At 39.6% G+C, this 22,455-nt stretch overlaps 1 protein-coding gene across 4 annotated transcripts in view; it reads right to left on the bottom strand.

The window, feature by feature from the left end:
- The window catches only part of LRCH1 (leucine rich repeats and calponin homology domain containing 1), a 235,488-nt gene that overhangs the window by 68,222 nt on the left and 144,811 nt on the right, over positions 1–22,455 (bottom strand). For all 4 annotated transcript variants that reach the window (XM_053563719.1, XM_053563720.1, XM_053563717.1 and 1 more), the window contains exons 4-9: positions 15,680–15,785; positions 9,812–9,948; positions 7,843–7,970; positions 6,688–6,751; positions 3,633–3,735; positions 918–1,042 (exon numbers count right to left, since the gene is read on the bottom strand). In XM_053563719.1, the coding sequence (XP_053419694.1) occupies positions 918–1,042; positions 3,633–3,735; positions 6,688–6,751; positions 7,843–7,970; positions 9,812–9,948; positions 15,680–15,785 (663 nt within the window). The remainder of the gene's footprint in view (positions 1–917; positions 1,043–3,632; positions 3,736–6,687; positions 6,752–7,842; positions 7,971–9,811; positions 9,949–15,679; positions 15,786–22,455) is intronic.

Genomic DNA, 22,455 nt, shown 5'->3' with positions numbered 1-22,455 from the left:
AAGCCTAACCAGATGCTGCAGTGAGGGGCTTCTCTCCTCCCTCTGCTGCTGTAACGAAGGTTTGCCTGACAACTTAGCGACTCACCTGCCTCTTCAATGCCTCGGGGCAATTGCAACAGTTCAGGAACAAGCATCTCAGAGTGATCTTGTCAAAAGGGGAAGATATGCTTTTCCAGATTTCATTTATTTATTTATTTATTTATTTACTTGTATTTATTTATTTTTGAGACACAGTCTCACTCTGTTACCCCAGTGTACAGTGCTATGGTGCCATATTTCATAGCAACATCAAATTCCTGGGCTCAAGGGATGCTCTTGCCCTCAGCCTCCTAAGTAGCTGGGACTCCAGGTGCCTGTCATAACCCCCACCTATTTTAAGACGGAGTCTTGCTCTTGCTCAGACTGGTCTCGAATTCTTGAGCTCAAGCAAGCCACTTGGTTCAGCCGCTCAAGAGTGCTGAGATTACAGGCGTGAGCCACTGTGCCTGGCTCTTTGCCAGATTTTAAAAGTCTCTATTTTTCTCTTTACATGAGGGATATATTCCCAAGGAAAGCATTCACCTAGGATATAATGAAAATAATATGAATCTCTGCTCATTTTAGCTATTACTGTGTGGTAATGGTAATTCTAACGAGTTTGATAACTTGTATGATGCACTGAGTGGTGAAAAGCCAAGCAATTTCTGAATACAAAAGAAAATCATATATACAACCAGACAAATGGAGAGGTGTGCATGGAGGGGCCAGCTCTTCCATCAGAAAATAGACATGTCGAGCTTTGAGATGTTCTGAAGACAAGGGCAGAAGTTACAGCAAGTTGGACATTGAAAGTGATGGACTGATAACCTTGAACTTAAATTCTAAGTTCCCAAACAGAAGAAAAGGAGTAAAACAATTAATTGATCCTCAAAACTTGCCTTATAGTTCATAAATTCTGAATGAAGACCATCTGCTCCATCGATAAACTGGTGTCTTTCTTCTCCTGAGTTGCCATTGTCACCCAAAAGGGAAGGCTTCAGTTTAAATTCCTGATGAAATTCCCCTATTAGGAAAACAGAGAGAGAGGTAGAGGCATGATTTCATGGAAAGAAGACCAAAGCACAGATGAATCTCAAATATGTCATCTAGTTATTTCAATCGGCTCTCTGCCCTATTAAGAAAGTATATAAATGACCCATGTTTTCTTTTCCCTGCAGGATGTGACAAAAAGATAACAACAAAAACCCATAAAGCACCAAACGGAACTTAAAAAGTCAAGGCCTCTTTATGGCTTAGTTCCTCAGGAAAAAATGAAATCTCATCTTTTTTAAAGGGATCAAGAAGAGAAAATATAAAAGATGGCTTTCATGCTCTCACTAATATGTTAAGTATTTCAAATGCGAAATTTAACTATTTATTGAGCAGCTACAAAATGGGTAGATACTATGCTAACCAATTTAGGAATTAAAAAAAAAAAAATCAGTCAAATCTGACTCCTGTCCTTCCTTAAGGAGCAAACATATTCTTCTTAGTAAAGTATCTCAAGAATGGAAGAAAAAGTATCCAATGTACTCAGCCCTACTATGAAACTAATTTATGGCTTTCACATGAAAGCTATAACCCAGTTATAACCTAAGAATATGGGGAAAGGGGAGAGGGAGCGGAGGGAGGGGGGAGGATGGACGGAGGAAGGGTGATTGGTGGGATTACACCTGAGGTGCATCTTACAAAGGGACATGTGAAACTTAGTAAATGTAGAATATAAATGTCTTAATACAATAACTAAGAAAATGCCAGGAAGGCTATGGTAACCAGTGTGATGAAAATGTGTCACATGGTCTATAAAACCAGTGTATGGTGCCCCATTATCGCATTAATGTACACAGCTTTGATTTAATAATAATAAAAAAAACTTAAAAAAAAAAAAAAAGAAAAGAAAAGAAAGCGTGTGGGAGGGGACTAGACAAGAGGCCCAAATCATAACAACAAAAAAAGCGACTAGAAGAAAGGTCACGTTAAGGTGAAGTGGACTCAGGTACCACACATCCACCTAGAATATGTTCCAGAAGATGTGGGAAAGGCCACGGAACACCACGGGGAACTTTTCTGGCCGATCTGAAGACTACAAAGGACCCAGCAGAGCCACCCTTTAAGTCAGGGGTTCTCAACTTTCCTAATGCTGAGATGTATTTTCATTGTTACAGAGGGGTCGCAACCCACAGGTTGAGAACCGCGGCTTTTAGTGCTCAGGGCCAACAGACTCCCCATGTCTAGAACAGAGGGGGGAGAACCCCCCTGGCAACAAATTATGTGATTCTTTTATTTAAAAAATTTGCCTAAAATACTATCTCCTATGTAAAAACATAATGTTACGTGGTTTATCTGAATTAATACAGTGGTAGTTACATTTGTGTATAACATATACCACTGTACTTTCGGACAATTTATGGTTCCAATCATAACCTCAGGTAAACAGAAACGTTAAGTTTATGTGTCATACTTAAAAACCTAAATGTAAGAAGTGAAATCAAACACTAAAGTTTAAGTGGATTCAGACAGCTCTCTCATCACTAATAAAAGCGTATTCAAATTACTAGGGAGATAATTAGTGTATTGATCCAGGTCTATATTATATTTATACATAGACGAATTAATCTATGCCACAAATCAGTAAGCACTAAATTGTAGTATTTTCTTTCAAAGTCATTGAACAAACAGGAGCAATCAAAATATTGGCTTAATGTATTCTGATGAGATATTTTCAATAAGATATGAAATATATTACAAGGATTTTGAAGGTGCCCATGAGTGTTCAGTGATCATTTGATGTTTATTAAAGAGTCACCGACTATTCTAGCTACAAAGGACTTTGAGATTATCTACTGTAAGCACCTCACATACAAGGGAGGGGATTAAGGCTAAATTGCTTGTCCAAAGTAGCTTCCTGAACACACACCTCAGCTACATTTCCTACCCTCACACAGGCTGAGGTGTGGCCATGAATGAAGTCTAGCTTGCAAACAATAGTCATTCCTTCTGGGCACAGCCCAAAACATCCTCACACAAGCAAACCTCGAAGTTCTTCTTCCTCTTCTGGCTTAAAAGTCAGAAACATGGGAAGCCCTGCGGTAAAGATGAAAGGAGCCTGGGTCCTTGCATCAACAATCGGAGGAAACTTGCGTGCCAATCAATCACTAACTCCCATTTGGACTTAATTTGGGCTTGTGATAAGCTACTGAGATTTGGGGATTTTATGTGTTTTAACAACTAAAGTTTTCCTACCTAATATATGTACCATATCAAAAGTTTTTTCCAAGCAAGAATGAATTTAGAGAATTTTCTTTAAATCTTCAAAGTGAGAATAGCTCTACTGCTTACTTACTGTAGTAAGTGGTACTGGCTATACGACCAATAGCAAGTTACTTAACACTCTCTGAGCCCAGTTTTTCTCTCCTATGAAATGGAGATGATCAGAGTATCCACCTTTTGAATTTTAAATGAGATCACTTTCCCAGATGAACACAGTGTCTGGTACATAGGAAATGCTCTGTAAACATGAACTGTCGTCACTGTCATATCTGTGTCAGTGTTATTTTAAACATAACTTTGAAACTGAAAAACAAGCACTTTGTCCACACTTTTCACTCTCCCACCTTTAACTGGGCTAAGGCGATGGCTCGAGTCCTCCTTGGTGGTCTGTTCTTCCACGATGTTGGACATTGGCACGTTGAGGCTAACAGTGTCTTCATCAGAGGGCTAAAACGAGACAGTGCACCACTTCATGCACAGACAATTTCACTTACACAAGTGCAAACAGCAAAACTGACCCATTGTGTTTGAAGTTAGAACACTGCTGCTCTGGGGGTGCAGGTGAAGCTTTCTGGGGTGCCAGTAAAATTCTGTTTTTTGAACTGGAGCTAGTGATATGGATGTGTTCACTTTGTGAAAATTCATGGAGCTAACACTGCTGCACTTCTCTGTACATGTTTTCAAATATGTTTCTTCTAACCTAAGGGCCATTGTTGGAGCATTAAAAGGACTGTGTAATGGGCAGCGCCTGTGGCTCAAAGGAGTAGGGTGCTGACCCCATATACCGGAGGTGGCAGGTTCGGACCCGGCCCCGGCCAAAAACTGCAAAAAAAAGGAGAAAGGACTCATTGAACAGTTTGATGAGAATATTTCAGATTGTATATGAAACCAGCACATTGTACCCCTTGAATGCACTAATGTACACAGCTATGATTTAACAATAAAAAAAAAATAATAATAAAAGAGAGAAAGGACTGTGTAATACCTGACATAACAAGAGAATAATGATGAATATTCTATCATGTTAGCACTAAGTCAAGGCAATTGTTAAATGGTAACAGTATTCTGAGATCTGACAACAAAGCTGTTTCCCGAGACTGCATTAAAGTATCACGTGGTTAGACAGGAGCAGCAGAGTCGGCCTCTGTGACAACGCCTCCCTCACAGTGCATCTCATGTGTGACAGTAAGCTTCTGCTTATTTCTCTGCTTTGGGCTGAGGAAGCCGTCAAATATATGAAAGTGCTAAATAACTAGCGGTTAAAAGGAATGTGTTCTGTGCAATTTTCTCAGAATAAAGCTTCAGTTTAATAATTGAACACAGGTCTCTCTGTGGGGTCTCTTCCCCCCTAAAAGATGAAGTTTTTCAGAAGATCTATAATTCTGCCACAAATGAAATATGGGCCCCTCATTAATTTTCCCTATGTCTCTATTTTCCTGTTTGCTATTTAATGAACAGCTTTCCAACTCTCAAGGATCAGGAAACTCCACAGAACATATATCAGGTGGCTGTGGCTTGCTCCTGAATTCTCGAGGCTATGACTTGGCAGAGTCCGTCCTGGTTTACTTTTAGACACATGCAGAAGTTGTTTAGAAACTGACGGAAAACAAGCGTGCATTTCATTCATTTCATTCATTCACAGAACCTCACACTTTCTTGCTTGTTTATCTTGAGAGAAACGCACTCTTAATTTCTTAGTGGCAAATGCTAAATCAGTCAGACAAAGGCAACAGCCAAAGAAAGACAAAGCGGTGTGCTGCCTGAACCCCACCTCTTTGCCAAAGTCAAAACAGAAAGCTACCTAAAGTAATTCACAAACTTTATCCTTCCAAAAAAGCAATCTCTTGGAGGTGTTCTTAGGTAACGAGCTTATAACATGAGATGGGAAAAGGTCAACAGGAAGATGCCGGAGTTTGATTCTGTTGAATCTAATCTGTTCTAGTCTCCCTTCTTCTGTCCATCTCTCCTCTGAAACATTTAGCAAAATTCCAAGATATGCATCTAATTAAAAGGGAGAGGATTAAATCCTTGGGCTCCTTTTAGAACGATATTAGCATCCTGCTTATACGAAGTGAGAACAAAAGGATAATGAAGCTCTTTGTATAATGTTTTATTAATGAACTCAATTAGACTTAGGAGAGAGAGAGGAAGGATAAAGCAGAGTCTGTTTTAATTTAATAGAAAATATGCTTAGTGTGAGTAATTTCTGAAACAATGGTCCATTTGAGGAGCTTTAATAAAGCTGCAGAAGATGAATTAAAATACAACTTATAAAGAAATGTGTTTGGTAGCCCCGCCCCCCCCCACCGAGTCCCACTGAACCACACTAAACTATTCATGTGGCTTCTTAGGCGTCAGTTTTTCGATGGACAGTGGCCTTTTTCGGCTCACTCACTTGCCTTCCTTTCAAAATGTTCTATATTGGAAAGATTTTAAGGAATCCTATTATTTTGACTATTTTTTGTTTACACTGCTTTATAAAGTATTTTTTATAAAACAAATTCAAATTAGCTACCTAATAATCCCCAAAGACCAGAGGAGAACTGGAAAAAGGCTTTTCCCTGGAGTCACACATGATAAAAGTATGAATTGCTTAGATTGGGGTAATTGGCCTATTAACAACTTCAACTTAATGTTCCAAAACTCAGTAACTACAAAAACTTAGTAATTTCCCTCAAAAAGGGAAGAATACCTGATACCTCCCTTACCACAGCTTTTTAGTTTTCTGGGTCAAGAAGCTCCACTTGATGGAATATTAGGGTAAAATCTGGGGGAAACCAACAGACTTGTATGTGAGATAATCAATGTGTTAACAAAGAGTTATTTATAACCACTATAGGAAGCTCTAGTGCGTGATCCCTCTTAGTTTAGCCAACTTGTATCCAGTTATCTGAACAGAACACAAGCTAAGACTTTCAGGAACACAAATATTATTATAAAGCCTATAGGAACTGATAAATGCACTTCTTATGTGTAAAGTGCTAAAATGTAAAGTACACTTGATTTCTTAGCATTTATGCACACAAATTAATAACTTTTTCCTAAATTTCTCTCTCACTTAAAACCTAACATATTCATAAAAGTACGTCAGGGGCAACTGAACATTAATTAGTCATTTCATAATATTTATAAAGCCTTCAGGAATATTCTAGATAATGTATGGGAGTAGGACAGGAAGAAGGTAGTCACTCTTAAGGTATTTACAAAATATTAAAGATGCAGAGTAAGTTAACAACAGGTAATATTTACATAATACTTAGAAGATTTCAAATAGCTTTCACAAACATGATCACATACTCTCATGCAGATGCCTCAATGCCATTTACTAGAATGGAATTCAATGAACAGAGAGATATATTTGGAAGCACAATAGAAACGAAATCTGATCACTAGCTTTACCTCAGTGGCAGATAATCTTTTTTCTCCGTTATCACTTCCAACCCCCGAATCAGAATCCTTCTTGCTGGAATAGATGTCATCAATATTGAATCCATTTAGAAAAAAGTAAAATCACAAAGTTCACACCAAGATATAACAGTTTACATCCTAATAATGACTTTGCTCTACAAAGTTTTATTACTATTATAAGGCAACAAATCAGTTCAGTACAACTAATGAAAATCAGACACTTACAGTCTAAATATAGTACATGATAAATTCTTTATGTTCCAGGTTTTGTGAAGTTACACTCTAATCAACTGGCCTGCTCATAGATGTCAACTGTTTCTTTAAAACAGTTACAAGTTTTTCTTTTTTTAATGATTTCAGCGTATAAAAAAGCAATAAGCCACATAATTGCCTTGACCTCTTATATTATGAAACGCTACTTTCAGTAATTCCATAAAGTTTTAACCAGTGATTAAATACATTTGATAGGATCTTTTCAAAGATAAAATAATAGATACATATTTAAAGCATTATATCAAAGTAATATTAGGGTAGTCTGAAATTTTAAGTTGCCTTGTTCAGCAAAAAGGGAAGAAAAGATTTTTCCAGTAAAGAATTCTCCAAAAGGACTTGCATTGCTACAAGTGTGTTCGGTGTGGGAATTTTGTTTTCTGGAAGCTCAAGGCTTAATTTACGCCACCAAAGCCTAAGGACTTGTGAAAGGGCTCTAACACTTCCATCTGAAACAGGAAGTGGCAAAAAACTGCACACACATTTTTAAAAGACAAAAAATAAAGTCTACAGTTTTTCTTAACAATGTTCTAGAGATATATTCAAAATTAGTAATTGTTTAAAGGACACATCTGAGTTTCTTATAGTTCTACGTTGAAAAAATCATATTTACATTGCAGATCTTATTTATAAGTTATATACATATGTACACAGAAAGGATTGATTATTGATTAGGAGATGGCAGGTGAGATTAGAGATGTCAAAAATGTTCTCAACAGCATTAATTTTCTCTTTCTTATTTCAATAGTTTGTCAAACTCCAAGTTACAAATTTAAGCTGGTTGACTGAAGCAAATACATTTTTGAAGCTAGTTACCTGAAGGGCCTTGGCCTAGCAAATTCTAAATAGGGGCGTTGAGCAAAGGCACTGACTCACCTGTCTTCCACCTGCTGATGTAAATGTGGCCTCTCCATGGTGTGGAGATAAAGGGAGTCAGCTGTCTTAATCTGGCATGCTTGTATACTCAGATACTTAAATATGTGCACTTTGCCCTTTGTGCAAATCTGTGAAGAAATTAATAATACATATTTTATTTTCAATGACAAAACAAAATGTAAGTACGAGATCCTGACTCTGTGTATTTCAACTTTCATAATTTCTTTTTTCTTTTTTTGCAGTTTTTGGCCGGGGCTGGGTTTGAACCCACCACCTCCAGCATATGGGGCCGGCATCCTACTCCAAAGCACACTAAATTTGATCTCTCCAAAACATATAAGGGAAATCATTTCCTCCAAATTCTACTTTTTCTTTCTTTTTTTTTTTTTTATTTTGAGACAGAGTCTCATTTTGTCACCCTTGGTAGAGTACCACAGCATCATAGCTCACAGCAACCTCAATCTCTTGGGTTCAAGTGATACTCTTGCCTCGGCCTTCCCGAGTTAAGTGGGATTACAAGCACCTGCCACACGCCCTGCTATTTTTAGAGATGGGGGTCTCACTCTTCCTCAGGCTGGTCTCAAATGCCTAAGCTCGGGCCATCCACCCACCTCAGAGTGCTAGGATTACAGGTGTGAGCCACATCAGCTGGCCCCAAATTCTACTTTAAATAGAAAATCATACTCAAGGAATTTCCAATTTTTCTTGAATTAAACTATAACATTCTAATAGAAATGTATGTAAGTATGCTAAACATAGTATAAAAAGTATAAAAGTCAGATAACTGACTCTACAACATTCCAATTTAAAAAAATGCCAATAGCACAATTATTTTCAAACCCGTAAGAAAGTAATTGAGAGCTTAAAAATAATTGTAGATTTAAGAAGTTATTAAATTATTTTAAAAAAGAAAATAAATCTGAAATTAAAATAAAGAAAAGAAACCTTAAAACTCCTAGTCATCTGAAAGCATATGTACTTTATTTTGTTCTCATAGATTTTAAGCATTTGATCTTTAGCCCTATCGCTAAATAATCAATAATTATATTTTAAGATGTTTAAACTCCATTTTCCAGCTAACATTCCAACAAGGAAGGGATTACTCCTTTTGTAAGCCATGTACCCGATAAGAAAGTTTCCAGAAAAATAAGAAATAAGGCTGGCACAATGGCCCATGCCTATAAACCCTGTATTTGGGGAGGGTAAGACAGGAAAATTGCTTGAGGCCAGGAGTTTGAGACTAATATTGGCAACATAGTGAGACTGCCATTTCTAAAAAAGTACCCCCCACACACACAAAAAAAAAAAAAAAAAAAGAAAGAAAAGAAAGAAAGAGAGAAAGAAAATTAGCCAGGCATGGTAGCATATGCCTGTAGTCCCATCTGCTCTGGGAGTCCGATGAAGAAAATCATCTGAGCCCAGGAGCCCAAGACCAGCCTGGGCAATATACCAAGACCCCATCTCTACAAAAAATAAAAATTTAAACTGGCGCAATGGGACAGGTCTGTAGTCACTTAGTCCAAGAGTTTGAGGCTGTAATCACTTTAGTCCAAGAGTTTGAGGCTGTAGAGAGCTAGGATTGTGCCACTACACTCCAGCCTGGACAACAGCACAAGACCCTGTCTCTACAAAACAAAGAAAAAGGAGAGAGAAAGAAATAATTAAGACACATACTCTGGGGTTGACGTGATCAGAATAGTGGCCAAATGCTGAATTGATTTGGCAGAAGACAATATACTATAGTCGGATTCACCAGAGGCTGCATCTTCTGAAAGACTGTGACTGCTTATGATCGTGTCTAATACCATCTTAATTCATCAGAGAATCCAAAAACTGGCCCCATGGAGAGCCAGGTGGGTGCTATTGACAGCACATTCCCGCTGGAGCTCCAGTGGCACAATCGGTTAGGGCGCAGTACTTATCTGACAGCACGTCCCCGGGACAGTAGCTTTGCTGCCAGGGCCCTCACCTGTGCCGGAGGAGACTGCAGGGGGTTGTTCTCCAGCAGGAGCACTTGCAGCTGCTTCATCTCCCGAAAACAAATTGGAATCACCAGCACTTTGTTACAGGAAAAGTCAAACTTTACCAAGGGAAGATCTACCAATTCTAAAATGAAAGAAAGAAAAAAAAAACCTTAGACAGCAACAAGATTAAAATACCTAAATGCACAAATTAGTTTTCTGCTTATCAGGAAAAGTATCACTAAGAACAATCAAAAGACATGCGCATCAGGAATGCCTGGTATGTGTATGTATCTTACAAAAGGGGGGAGTATCTTTCACGGGAGCCCCCCAATTTTAAACTGTTGTTAGTTTTGATAAGAGTTGGAAATACTTGACATTTATAATATCTGCTGTATAAAAAGCCTTTTTTTCCAGCAAAAGAATCACATAAACTACCATCACACAGGACATGTTTCTGTTTTAACTTCCAACTGTTTTCCCAGTAGCACTTGCTACCACATGAATGGTATGCTAATTACAGAATATTCTTATCTATTCAATGTATTTGAACTTGGATTATCCCAGAACTAGTTACTATAAATATGTCCGTAATTTTTTCAACTGCCCTTAAAATAAATGTTACCTAACTCAGAATTTTCTGATAGGTCCTGTCATTCTGGTTTGATAAGGCTTCATTCTATTGCTTTACAAACTCTTCTGTAGCTCCACTAACAAGACAGAACATTTTATTTAGCTTAAAATCCCCACCCAGTGGCACAGTAAACACTCAGTAATTTCAAGCATTCAAACCAACATTGGCAGCTGCTAGACATAAAGCCAAATATATTCCATACAGCAGAGAAAGCATGAGCCACGCTGGAAATACAGAGTGAGGCTGGCAAGCCACTGAGATGTCTGCACAAGGCTATGGAGGGTTCATTTCAGAACGAGGCCTCTGAATTCTTGTTGTGGGTCCTGTTAAGAGGTGAATTACGGTGTTTTGGAATACTCAAGGAATTCCAAAGGGAAGAAGGGCAAGAATTAGATAAAGAAGGAAATGAAGGCAGGGGTCTGGAGTGAGAATTACCCACTATTTCTCTTCTCCCTCTACACTGCCCTAGAGTTTTCACTTTACTCTAAATTCCACCAAGGAAGATTCTCCTAGTAAAAAGCATCTCTTTTCAGAATCAAGGCACTCCAGGGTTGCCAGGGACTTTCCTGCTTTCATTCCTTAGGGATTACTTTGTCCTAAAGAAAGAAGTAATGGGATGCAATTCTTTCTAAAAAGGAGGCAGAAGAGCCTATAACTCTGCAGGTCCCAAGGTCAGATTCATGATAAGTGGGCTGTTTAAGAGAAACTGAGGAAGCGGTGTTTTGGGTTTGTTTTTTTTTTTTGGAGACAAAGTCTCCCTTTGTTGCCCTCTGTAGAGCGCTGTAGGATCACAGCTCAGAGCAACTTCCAACTCTTGGGCTCAGGGATTCTCTTGCCTCAGCCTCCCAAGTAACTGGGACAGGCACCTGCCACAACACCCGGCTATTTTTACAGATGAGGTCTCTCTCTGGCTCAGGCTGGTCTCAAACCAGCGAGCTCAGGCAATCCACCCACCTCAGCCTCCCAGAGTACTAAGATTACAGGCATGAGCCACCACGCCCAACCTAGTTACTGTATTTTTTTTTTTTTTTTTTTTATTGTTGGGGATTCATTGAGGGTACAATAAGCCAGGTTACACTGATTGCAATTGTTAGGTAAAGTCCCTCTTGCAATCATGTCTTGCCCCCATAAAGTGTGACACACACCAAGGCCCACCCCCCTCCCTCCGTCCCTCTTTCTGCTTCCCCCCCATAACCTTAATTGTCATTAATACAGATGCCTGGGTCTGAAGCCAAGACAAATTTTTTTTGGCGGGGGGTGGGGTGAAGGAGTGGGTGGGGGAGATTAGGGATTCATTGAGGGTACAAGAAACCAGGTTACACTGATTGCATTTGTTAGATATAGCCCCTCTTATAGGAAGACGAATTTTTAAAATCGTCCTGAGTTGTTGTTCATTGCTCAAACCCAGCTTTCTTTCCTCCTGGCAGGATGAGCGATTTGCCTTGGGCCACTCTAGTCCCAGAGGACAGTGGATCATGAAAGTGAAAGGATAGGAAAAGTGAGATCCCCTTCCCCCTCCCTCTTTGTTTCTAAAACAGCTAAGCATTAGGGGATTCTGTGCCCCCTAGGACAGGGATACTAACCTGTCTCCCGTGTGACTGACTTTACTCACTGAACTTAGGTTGGCAAATCAGTAGCAGAATTTAACCCGGCTCTGGATCTTCAGCAATTCTTTGCCACATAAAAATGAAGACTTCTAAGTAAGACTAGAGGGCTAAGTTCATGGAAAACATAGCAGGCAGGAACTCACAGGTACAGATGGTTTTGTAATGACTACTTCCTTTCTTTTTAGTTCCAGTCTGGAACACAATTACCATTGTAATTTAGGAAAACATGAACTGGAGGTTTTCACAATAAAATGATAATCCTGCCCCCAAAAGGTCAAAAGAAATGAAGCAGAAAAAGGCAGTAAGAAAACCAAAAGAGAAAAAGATCAAATCCCACTTCTCTTTCTCCACTGCAAAGAGAGGCAATGAATGGCTATTTTAATTTTCTCTTCATACTGGTCCTAGGAAGAACAAAATATGGTCTCCTCATCACAGTTATAGGATTAAACCACTACAAAATTGGTATGGGTAATTAGCCCACAGACTTTTTTTTTCCTTCTTCAAATTAAAAACATACCAGAAGGGCTACCGAAAAGGGTAAAAACATGCAAGTAAACAGGGGAAGTCTTTAAATTTACTGCCTGAAAGCACTATCAATGCTCTTTTGTCAATAGACTTGTTCAAAGTAAAGCAAAAAGAAACTTAATATTCAGGAAACGATGATGATGATGATGATTTTAGAGACAGGCTCTCCCTCGTTGCCTAGGCTGGAGTGCACTGCCACAAACATAGCTCAGTGCAACCTCAAACTCCTAGGCTCAAGTGATCCTCTTGCTTCAGCCTCCTGCTTGGATTACAGGTGTACGCCACCACGCCTGGCTAATTTTTCTAATTTGTGTAGAGACAGGGTGTCCCCTCTTGCCAGGCTGGTCTGTCTTTCTTTTTTTTTTTTTTTTTTTTTTGCGGTTTTTGGCTGGGGCTGGGTTTGAACCCGCCACCTCCAGCATATGGGGCCAGCGCCCTACTCCTTTGAGCCACAGGTGCCACCCCCGGCTGGTCTTTCTTCAACTGCTGGCCTCAAGCAATCCTCCTGCCTGGGCCTCCCAAAGTACTGGGATTATAGGTGTGAACCACTCTACCTAGCCCTCAGAAAATTGTTTTTGAAAAAAGATTTTACAGGCTCGGCACCTGTGGCTCACGCGGCTAAGGTGCCAGCCACATACACCTGAGCTGGCGGATTCCAATCCAGCCCAGGCCCGCCAAACAACGATGGCTGCAACCAAAAAATAGCTGGGTGTTGTAGTGGGCGCCTGTAGTCCCAGCTACTTGGGAGGCAGAGGCAGGAGAATCCCTTGAGCTCAGGAGTTGGAGGTTGCTGTGAGCTGTGATGCCACGGCACTCTACCCAGGGCGACAGCTTGAGGCTCTGTCTCAAAAAAAAAAAAAAAAAGATTTTACTGTAAACTTTTAGCGTTGAGTGCATTTAAAATATCAAAACTGAGAAAACCTAATTATGGCAAATATAGCAATTTGTAATTCATCTTTTTAGGGGAAGGAATGCTTTTAAAGTAAGAAGATGAAGAGTGGTGGAAGAAACAATACCTTAGATTCTTAGATTTTGCAGGTACACTTTCCACATTTCTAAACTATTAAGGCAGAAATACAATGATTAAAGTAATTTTTCCTTTCGAAAATAAGAGTTCTGGCTCAGCGCCTGTAGCTCAAGTGGCTACAGCACTAGCCACATACACTTGAGCTGGCGGGTTCGAATCTAACCTGGGCCTGCCAAACAACAATGACAACTACAACCAAAAAATAGCAGGGCGTTGTGGGGGGCACCTATAGTCCCAGCTACTTGGGAGGCTGAGGCAAGAGAATCACGTAAGCCCAGGAATTGAAGGTTGCTGTGAGCTGTGATGTCACAGCACTCTACCCAGAGCAACAGCTTGAGGCTCTGTCTCAAAAAAAAAAAAAAATGAATAATAAGAGTTCAACTATTAGTGAACTATCGGTGATTTTTTGCAATGATTAACATGGGAGCTTGAATAGAAATGAAATTTTCTTTAGTGCATAAAAGGTTATATGCATATAAATTTGATGTTCTGAGTTTTCCTTTTGCACTTACTTAAAGCAAGAAAAACACTTAAAAATTTTTTCATACACTCAGAATGTTTTATATATTCAAAAAATGAGATTGTACAAGAACGAAATGAAAAATCAATATTTCTATACCAAGTCAGCTCAAGGAACAGGGTAAAAAAATTCTTAGACTGAGATAACTTCTAATTCTAGCTCTGTAGAATGCTAACCAGCGTGAAAGGTGGTAGGTAGACACTTGAACCTTCCACCTCTGAAGCACAACATATTGTATAAAATTCTCTCCTTTACATGTGCTTCATTTTTCTGCCTAGAATAATGAAGCATTTCAAGCCAAAGATCTGGGTGCGGGGACCAAATAGTGAAGATCAGGCAGCTCTCAAACTGCTGCAGTATGTCAAAGGAACCAAATGCTGACTGTTTCCAAAGATATGCTCTTGCTTTGAGATACATTTTTGAATATATGTTCGAAACTGGTTATGTCTAGAGTTCCTTAAACCAGAAGAATGGAAATCAATGTGATCTTGGAAACCCAGAGTGTGTTTTAGAGAAACATTCAGAGTTCTGAGGCTCATCAATTCATTCCTGGTCCAGGTTCAAACCCCAAACTGAAATTCAGATTCACTATCCCTGCAAAGCTCCTTTCAAACTCCTGATGGTAAAAAAAATTTGGACTACATGTATCTTTTACCTTGAGCTCTGACATGCCGGAAAGGGACATGTAGAAGGACCTGGCTGTCTTAGGGACCTGGCACCCATGTGAGATGGCAGGGAAGCCAGGTCTCAACACTGAGGCTGTGGAGAAACCACTGATGACATCGGTCAAGCATCACTCCAGCAGGGACAGCATCCTTACCTGATGAACAGATTTTAGATGGAGGGATTCCCACCAGGGCACGCAGATGCCCAAGGCTAAAAATCCTGACAGCTGGGACAACACCAAGCATGTCTCCTAAACTGTTGGCTTCATGTTCAGAACATCCCACACCCAAACCAGAAACAATTCACACTGCCCCATGTTATATGGGCTGGCGTATGCCCCCCACCGAAGTTCATATGTTAAAGTTCTAACCCCCAGTTTCTCAGAATGTGACTGTCTTTGGAGACAGGATCTTTAAATGGGTAATTAAATTAAAGAGGTGATTAGGGCAGACCCCACTCCACTGGTGTTGTAAGAAGAAGAGATTAGCACAGACACACAGAGAGAGAAGACAGTGTAAGGATTCGGGGAGGAAAAGACAGTCATCTGTAAGCCAAGAAGACAGGAACCAACCCTGCCACCTTGGTCTCTTAATTTCCAGTCCTTTAAGGCGTGAGAAAATAAATTTCTGTTACTGAACCCATCGCATCGGTAATTCTCTGTTATAGCAGCCCCAGTAAACTAGCACACCCCCATGGCATTATACGGGGGGATGATTTTACTGCTGGACTCAAACTACAACTTGAGCATGACTTTCCTGTTATCTGCAGGTGAAATCCAAAACATAATTATCAGTAGAAGGCTTACACACATGACAAGATCCACCCTCTTCACGAAAGTAAACCCCCAAGTAATAAAAATCTCCCTTGTTCTTCACGTGTTTTCTCTTTCTTTTTTACCTTGTGGTAAAACTTTAAGGTAATTCCTTCGGACATTCAGTTCTCGTAGAGATTTCAGCTGACCAATCTGCTGGGGCAGTGCAGTGATCTCGTTGCAGCTGACATCCTGCATCAAAAGCAGAGAGAGAAACAATAAATGTCTTTTCCCAGGAAGTCAAGCATCTCATGTGAAATCTCCTTGAGGAATTTAAATATTTTAACAACTACACAGGGACACTTTCATACTTGTCTCCACGTCCCCTAGTATTAAAGCTTAGCACAAAAAAGAAAAAGACAGTTCAAAGCTTTAAACACCCTCAGAGGACAGAGGAAACGCATTTAGAAAAGGAAGATGCTGGTTTGTAGCGTTTGGTAGCTGCTTTACCAGCCTCTGGCCTGCCATGTTCATGTCCTTTGATTTTATTTAGTTCACACAACAAACCCATAACGCAATATTACTAGCCTAACATTTACAGATCAGAAAAATGAGGCTCAGGAAGTTCAGCCAGACAAACAGAGCATGCAAGTGCCAGAGTTAATGCTTGGCTATGCCTCAGGGCCACTAAATAGAAGGATGGCAATGCATCTGCCATTTTCGCTGAACAGTGAAAATATACAAATACTAACCCATTCTGATCCTATGTTGGAGCTCGTCCAATTTTGTTTATAAAAAAAATTTTTTTAAAACATTTAAATTATTTTATGTAACCTAAAACAGATAATAAAATCATCAGGTGAGTTCATATTTATGTTTTTCTCTTTTAAAACTGTAGTATAATAACAAGTAATCCACCAACCTCTTTCCCAGACAAAATAAATAGGAGCTGGGCAGCATGTGGGTGGGAGAAAAATTGCATTGGAAAGGGTTAATGTGCTGTTTGGAACCTTAGGGCTAAAACCTTGCAGCTAACCAGCTTTCCACACATTTTACAAGCAAGACTGTAAAAGTGCAATTTTTGTCTTCCTTGCTTTAAAAGGCAAAAACTCCATCAATCCTTGATTAGAACCACCCCTAGACACATGCAAAATGGAGGTCTTGACATTTACAGTCTCCCACATCCTTGTTATCCCCCCAACATCCCCCCACTCCTCCTCTTGCCTCTGGGAGCTGTGCCCTGCTCTCCAGCTCACCCTTCCCTGCAGACCAGCACCACTCTCTGCTGGGCCCTAAAGTGGTCTCCTAACTGGTTTCCATCCATCGTCTCTTCCTCAGATCCATCCTTCACAGAGCTGCCAGAGCACACATTTCATTATGTTGTCACCAGCTTAATTCAACACTTGCAGGGGATCCCCAGCAAGTATAGAATAAAGCCCAGACTTGGCAGCGAGGCCCAGCATCTGTGACGAGGCCTGCCCATGTCTCCCAGTGTCTTTCCTTGTACACCACACTCCAGCCATGTTACTGCTTACCGCACCTCTGGATGTGTGCCAAGCTGTTGTGCAGTCCCCAAACGTGTTCAGGCTCTTTCCCTACCTGACATGAAAATATTGTCTGTCCTCTGGACCCATTTACACATCTTTAAGATTTAATTCAAGCCTTAGCCAATCTCCTTAAACCATTTCCTGAGGTTTCTCTCTGCCCCTCTGACCACACACCCAGGGAGACTGACCACTCTTCTTCCTCACAAACTCTTTTGCTCACATGTTTGCCTTCCCATTTAAGCCTGTCAGCTTCTACGTGCAAGGGACCTGACTTATTCACTCTGTTCTGCTAGTGGCTTGCGAAGTGCCAGGTATAAAGTTCATTTATGGTGACACCCCACTCCACTCCATCTTATGGCTGGGACCCCAGGATGCTTTAATACGCATGCTGTATTAAAGCATCCCTTGCAGGTCCCACTTGGTGTCACAGAACCAAAGATCTTTTTGGGCTATGAAACATCCCAGTGAGGTCAAGTTCATAAATATCCCACTTAACTTTTAAACCCGCAAAAACTGCCTCCTTTCACCTTAGAAGGAAGCAAATCCCCTTTACAGACACCTATTTCCTTTTCACGCAGATGGGATGAACCTGTCAATCCACCTATCCCCTGAAAACCCCCAGGTTCCAGTTAGACCAGGGCCATACACAGCACAGTGGGTCCCTGCCCTCCAGCCTCATCTCATCCTCCAGGTGACTTGCCAACCTGTGTGAGGTCATGAGAGGGTTGAATGGATATCACTCAATGAAGGGAGTAATACTACTCTTGGCTAATAGGGCACAAAGCTGTATTCTACAAAGCCCATCTATACAGTGTATTCGTCCCACCAAGCTCCTCTGTACAGGTGTCTGATGGGGGCAGTGGGGTGACATGGCTGAGAGTGCTAGGTATTCAGTGCCTCATCTCCAAGCTGCTGCTATGTACCTCCTGGCTCAGAAAAGTCACACACAACTTCAAGAAAGATACCCTGGGTGTTTAAAACAAAAACAAAGAAACAAACAAAAAAACTCCACAAGCACATCTGCAGAGACAGAAACGTCTTAGGAAAGTAACTGCAGAATTAGGAGGTTGAGTGAATTGTTCAGTCACTCGGCCCCTTGCTGAATTGGTAAATTGCTCTTCCGTTCTGAATATATTTCCATACGTGAAAAGTGAATGGTGAAATGCTATCTTTTCCCAGTGACTGTGGCATGTGGTCAGCCCCTGAAGCCAACAACTAAATCCTTTCACTGAAAGCTTTGCCTTTCTCTGCTTTAACTAAGTTAAAAATAAACAAGAGATACCATTCCATTCTATTTAAAAAGAGCCCCCAAACCAACAGCGTGCATGCGAATCCTAGAAATACATGAAATCCAATCATCTCATGGGACTCACGACCAGCCACGGTCACTTTGGCGATGGTGTTGGCAGCTGGAGAGAGGTGTGAGGAAGAATTCATGAGAATTATTTTCTCTCTGTAGAGAAAGTTTCTGTCACTGACATCTAAAGTAAATTTTTTTATGTCTTGTGAGTGACAGAATGAGAAAGACTCTTCGGCAGATCACAGAAATCACAAAATTTTTCTATGTAAAACTGACAATTTTCAGAAGTTTCACATATATAACATTTAAGAAAAATCTTTCTCTTAAAAAATAAGGAGAGGGAAAAGCAGCAAAAAGATAACTGATATATAAAGGAAGCATACGCTTCACAGCATGAAATCCTCTGAGATGAAACTGAGCTTCATTCCTTATTTTTAGTGTGAACTATATTCACCTTACTCTTTGCTCGTGATGCCTCCGTTAGCCATAAAATCACTGTATACTGTTTCCCTGAATATAAGGTAATTATTTCCAACATTTATTTCTAATATTATGGCTTTATCAAAGAACACCAACTCCTATCAGCTATATTTACTTATTACCAGTAGAGAAAACATTACCTAATTTATTTTTAAAAAAACTTCACATGATAAATACAAGTTTTCCTTCTGACTTACAGGACAGAATATCTGTAAACACTTATTTAGAAACACAAAATCCAATTGTTCATTCACATTTTCAAGGGTATATGGTGAAGGTCAAATTGTTTTAGTAGCACTCCGCACTGTTGTCAGTTACTTCCTGACAAAATAATTGGGGGATTGGGGGCAATTATTGCCCAGGCAGATTAGCGCATAAGCAAGATAAAGGATTTTCAATATTGTATAATCAAATATTCTAGAAAACAGTGCAAAACTCTATTCCCCACAAGTCATTGAATCTTACCGAATTTTAAAAAGGTTATGAATTTCATCACAAAAATAAAACCCCATGGGTAATTATGCGTTAATGAGCTGGGGGCCGAGGAGAAAGAGAAGATAATAGTCTCTAAGTGTTTGGGGATAAAATATTTCAGTTCTGAAAATATAAAAACAATATCTGGTTTGACTAGAATAGCCTTGCTCCCACAACACTTTAGGTAGAATTCAGCCTAAAGTAGAGATTTTTTTGGAGTTACTTAAAAAAGATAAGATTTAGAAAGTAAGTTTACAAATTAAACAGTATTAACGCCTCACACTTTTGCAATCAGTGAGGACTTATTAGATTATAAATTATAGATTCAGTTAATTATTAGAAAAGTCAAATGAATCCCTTCTGAATTTCCTGTTAGCTCTAAGCCATGTCTTAGAGAATAATTATTCCAAACTTCAGTGAAATCAAATTCCGGTATATGTTATAATAAACATTGAAGTAGATTGAAACAATCATTATGAGCATCTGTCCTAACAATTTACTAAGTGTATTCTTTTCAATACAGAAATAAATCTAATTACAATAAGATAAATACTCAAGCTTAAGTTTTGTATAGACCGAGGCAGTCCAACTTTGTCATTTAAACAAAAACAAAACAGAGAATTTAAACTATGACTTAAAATATACTTATTTTCCACTGTTTTAATCATCATGTTCTTAAGTAACCAAAAGAAAAACTTTGAAAATTAAGATTCTCTCTTTATCACACCAAAAGAAGTCTCTAGTATTAAACGCCTATTGGGGACGAACACCTTTTTGTTACTATTAGTTGCTCACTTACTTTCAGAATGTAAAAATGACAAGGATTTAAAATATCTGAATAAGGGCGGCGCCTGTGGCTCAGTGAGTAGGGTGCTGGCCCCATATACCGAGGGTGGCGGGTTCAAACCCAGCCCCGGCCAAACTGCAACAAAAAAATAGCCGGGCGTTGTGGCGGGTGCCTGTAGTCCCAGCTGCTCGGGAGGCTGAGACAAGAGAATCATGTAAGCCCAAGAGCTGGAGGTTGCTGTGAGCCGTGTGACGCCACGGCACTCTACCGAGGGCAGTAAAGTGAGACTCTGTCTCTACAAAAGAAAAAATATATATATCTGAATAAATTCATGGATTACTAAACTAGGTAATGCTCACTTTTGGAAAATAATACTGTACAAAAGAATGTAAGTGTTTTTTTTTTTTTAATTAAGAAGTGAAGTCTAATGAAAACCAATAAATACTAAATCAAGATGATCTTGCTCAGAGAAGAGTTCCAAGGTCTAGGCCACATTATGGAATTACAGCTGGTATATCTTATAAACAACCTAAGGTTTTCAAAAATTTAGTGTGGTGATATAATTGTTTAAATCATAATTTTGTGATAAATCTAGCTCTAGAAAAAAAAAAAGCAGACATTCTGACAGGAAACGCAAGCTAGTAACAGTAGCCTCCCAGTGTGTAACCACAATGCCCTTTTGTGGAAATCCTGTTTGTATGACTCACTTGTAACTTTAGGTGTATGTCGAACCCTCTCTGTGCCTCTGTCAAAAGAAGGGGTGAGGATTCAATAATTCTAATTTTATTCCCACATGAGGAAAATCCATTTGATATAATAAAATGACTTCGAATGAAATAAGATATATAACAAACTTAGTAACATCAATTTTGTTAACAACAAAAAACTCAATGGCTGTGGTCAGAATTTTCTTCTTTTAAAAGGAAAATCAATATGCTCATTTAAACTTGAAACTTTTTCAAGCAACCTGTGGTATAATAAATTATCGCCTTTCGATAGTGTCTCTTTCTTCAAACCCCTCCTATACCCACAAACACACGTGCTATCCTGCTATTCTTTCTAAGAAAGGCAGAAATGAAAATAACAGAAGGGGCTTGGGCAGGCCCTGAGTATCCAGTTGTCCCATAGAAACCAGAGAGGTTAAGAGGCAACTCCAGAGACCATGGATGGATGAAACAAACGATCATGATGGAATTTATGTCCCCACTATGCCTACCTCAGAGAACACAGAAAAATAAGGAAGAAAAGACTTTCCTCAGAAGCTGTTCAATCCATCATATGTCTATAATCAGTCCTTGAATTCAAATTCCCCACACAACCAAACATTTCATGAAAAGAAAATAAAAAAAGTGCATCCAGTTAAGGCCAAGAACTGTACCTTCCCCCCAGTTAGTGCTTTAGTCAGGCTTTGTGGGCTTTATAATGGTCAAAGCAGGTTTCTAAATCAGTGGCGTTGTGCTCTTACACAGAGGTGAGAGCTAGCAGGTTTCTGAATGAGTGACACTGTGCTAAGAGCTAGAAGACACGATTTTCACACACTGCATGAGTAGGGGAGGACAGAATTGAGAAAAAGCAAACAAGACAGCCCATCTCTGAACACCATGTCACCATGTACAGGGGACCCATGAGAAAATTCATAGATCTTTGGCAAATGCCCCATAAAAGGCTCTCCATTTTTTGTGTTTTAACTTATTGTGTTTGTGCAGTTGCCTGTTAATTATAACATGTACCATTTATACAGCACCTCTTATTAAATAAACCTCATCGTTCCAGCATGATTTCACAGGAAAAGCACTATGTTTTCAATAAGTTAACAAGGTTTGGGCCAGGCACGGTGGCTCATGCCTATAATCCTAGCACTCTGAGAGGCTGAGGCAGGTGGACTGCCTGAGTTCACAGGTTCAAGGCCAGCCTGAGAAAGAGCAAGACCCCACCTCTAAAAATAGCCAGGCATTGTGGTGGGTGCCTGTAGTCCCAGCCACTTGGGAGGCTAAAGCAAGAGAATTGCTTGACCCCAAAAGTCTGAGGTTTCTGTGAGCTGTGATGCCAAGGCACTCTACTAAGGGTAACAAAGGGAGACTCTGTCTCAAAAAAAAAAAGTTAACAAGGTTTTAATAAGTAAGGTGAGGTTTAGTTAAGTCAACATCAAAAAAAGTCTACAGCAGAGCAGGTAAATGAAATTCTACTGTTGAAAATTTTGTATATTTTATGTTAAATATAATGTTAATTCTAAGTATATCATAATAAGCTAATGATTGACTATGAAAATTCCTAAAGCAAAGTATAAAAAAAATACAAAAATGAATGGTTTAGAAGCTAGCAAAGCATTAAAAT

Source organism: Nycticebus coucang, chromosome 15, assembly GCF_027406575.1.
Source record: "Nycticebus coucang isolate mNycCou1 chromosome 15, mNycCou1.pri, whole genome shotgun sequence".
NCBI classification, from domain to species: Eukaryota; Metazoa; Chordata; class Mammalia; order Primates; family Lorisidae; genus Nycticebus; species Nycticebus coucang.
The sequence above is the reverse complement of the archived record's forward strand: the minus strand, read 5'-3'. Positions and strand labels throughout refer to the sequence as shown.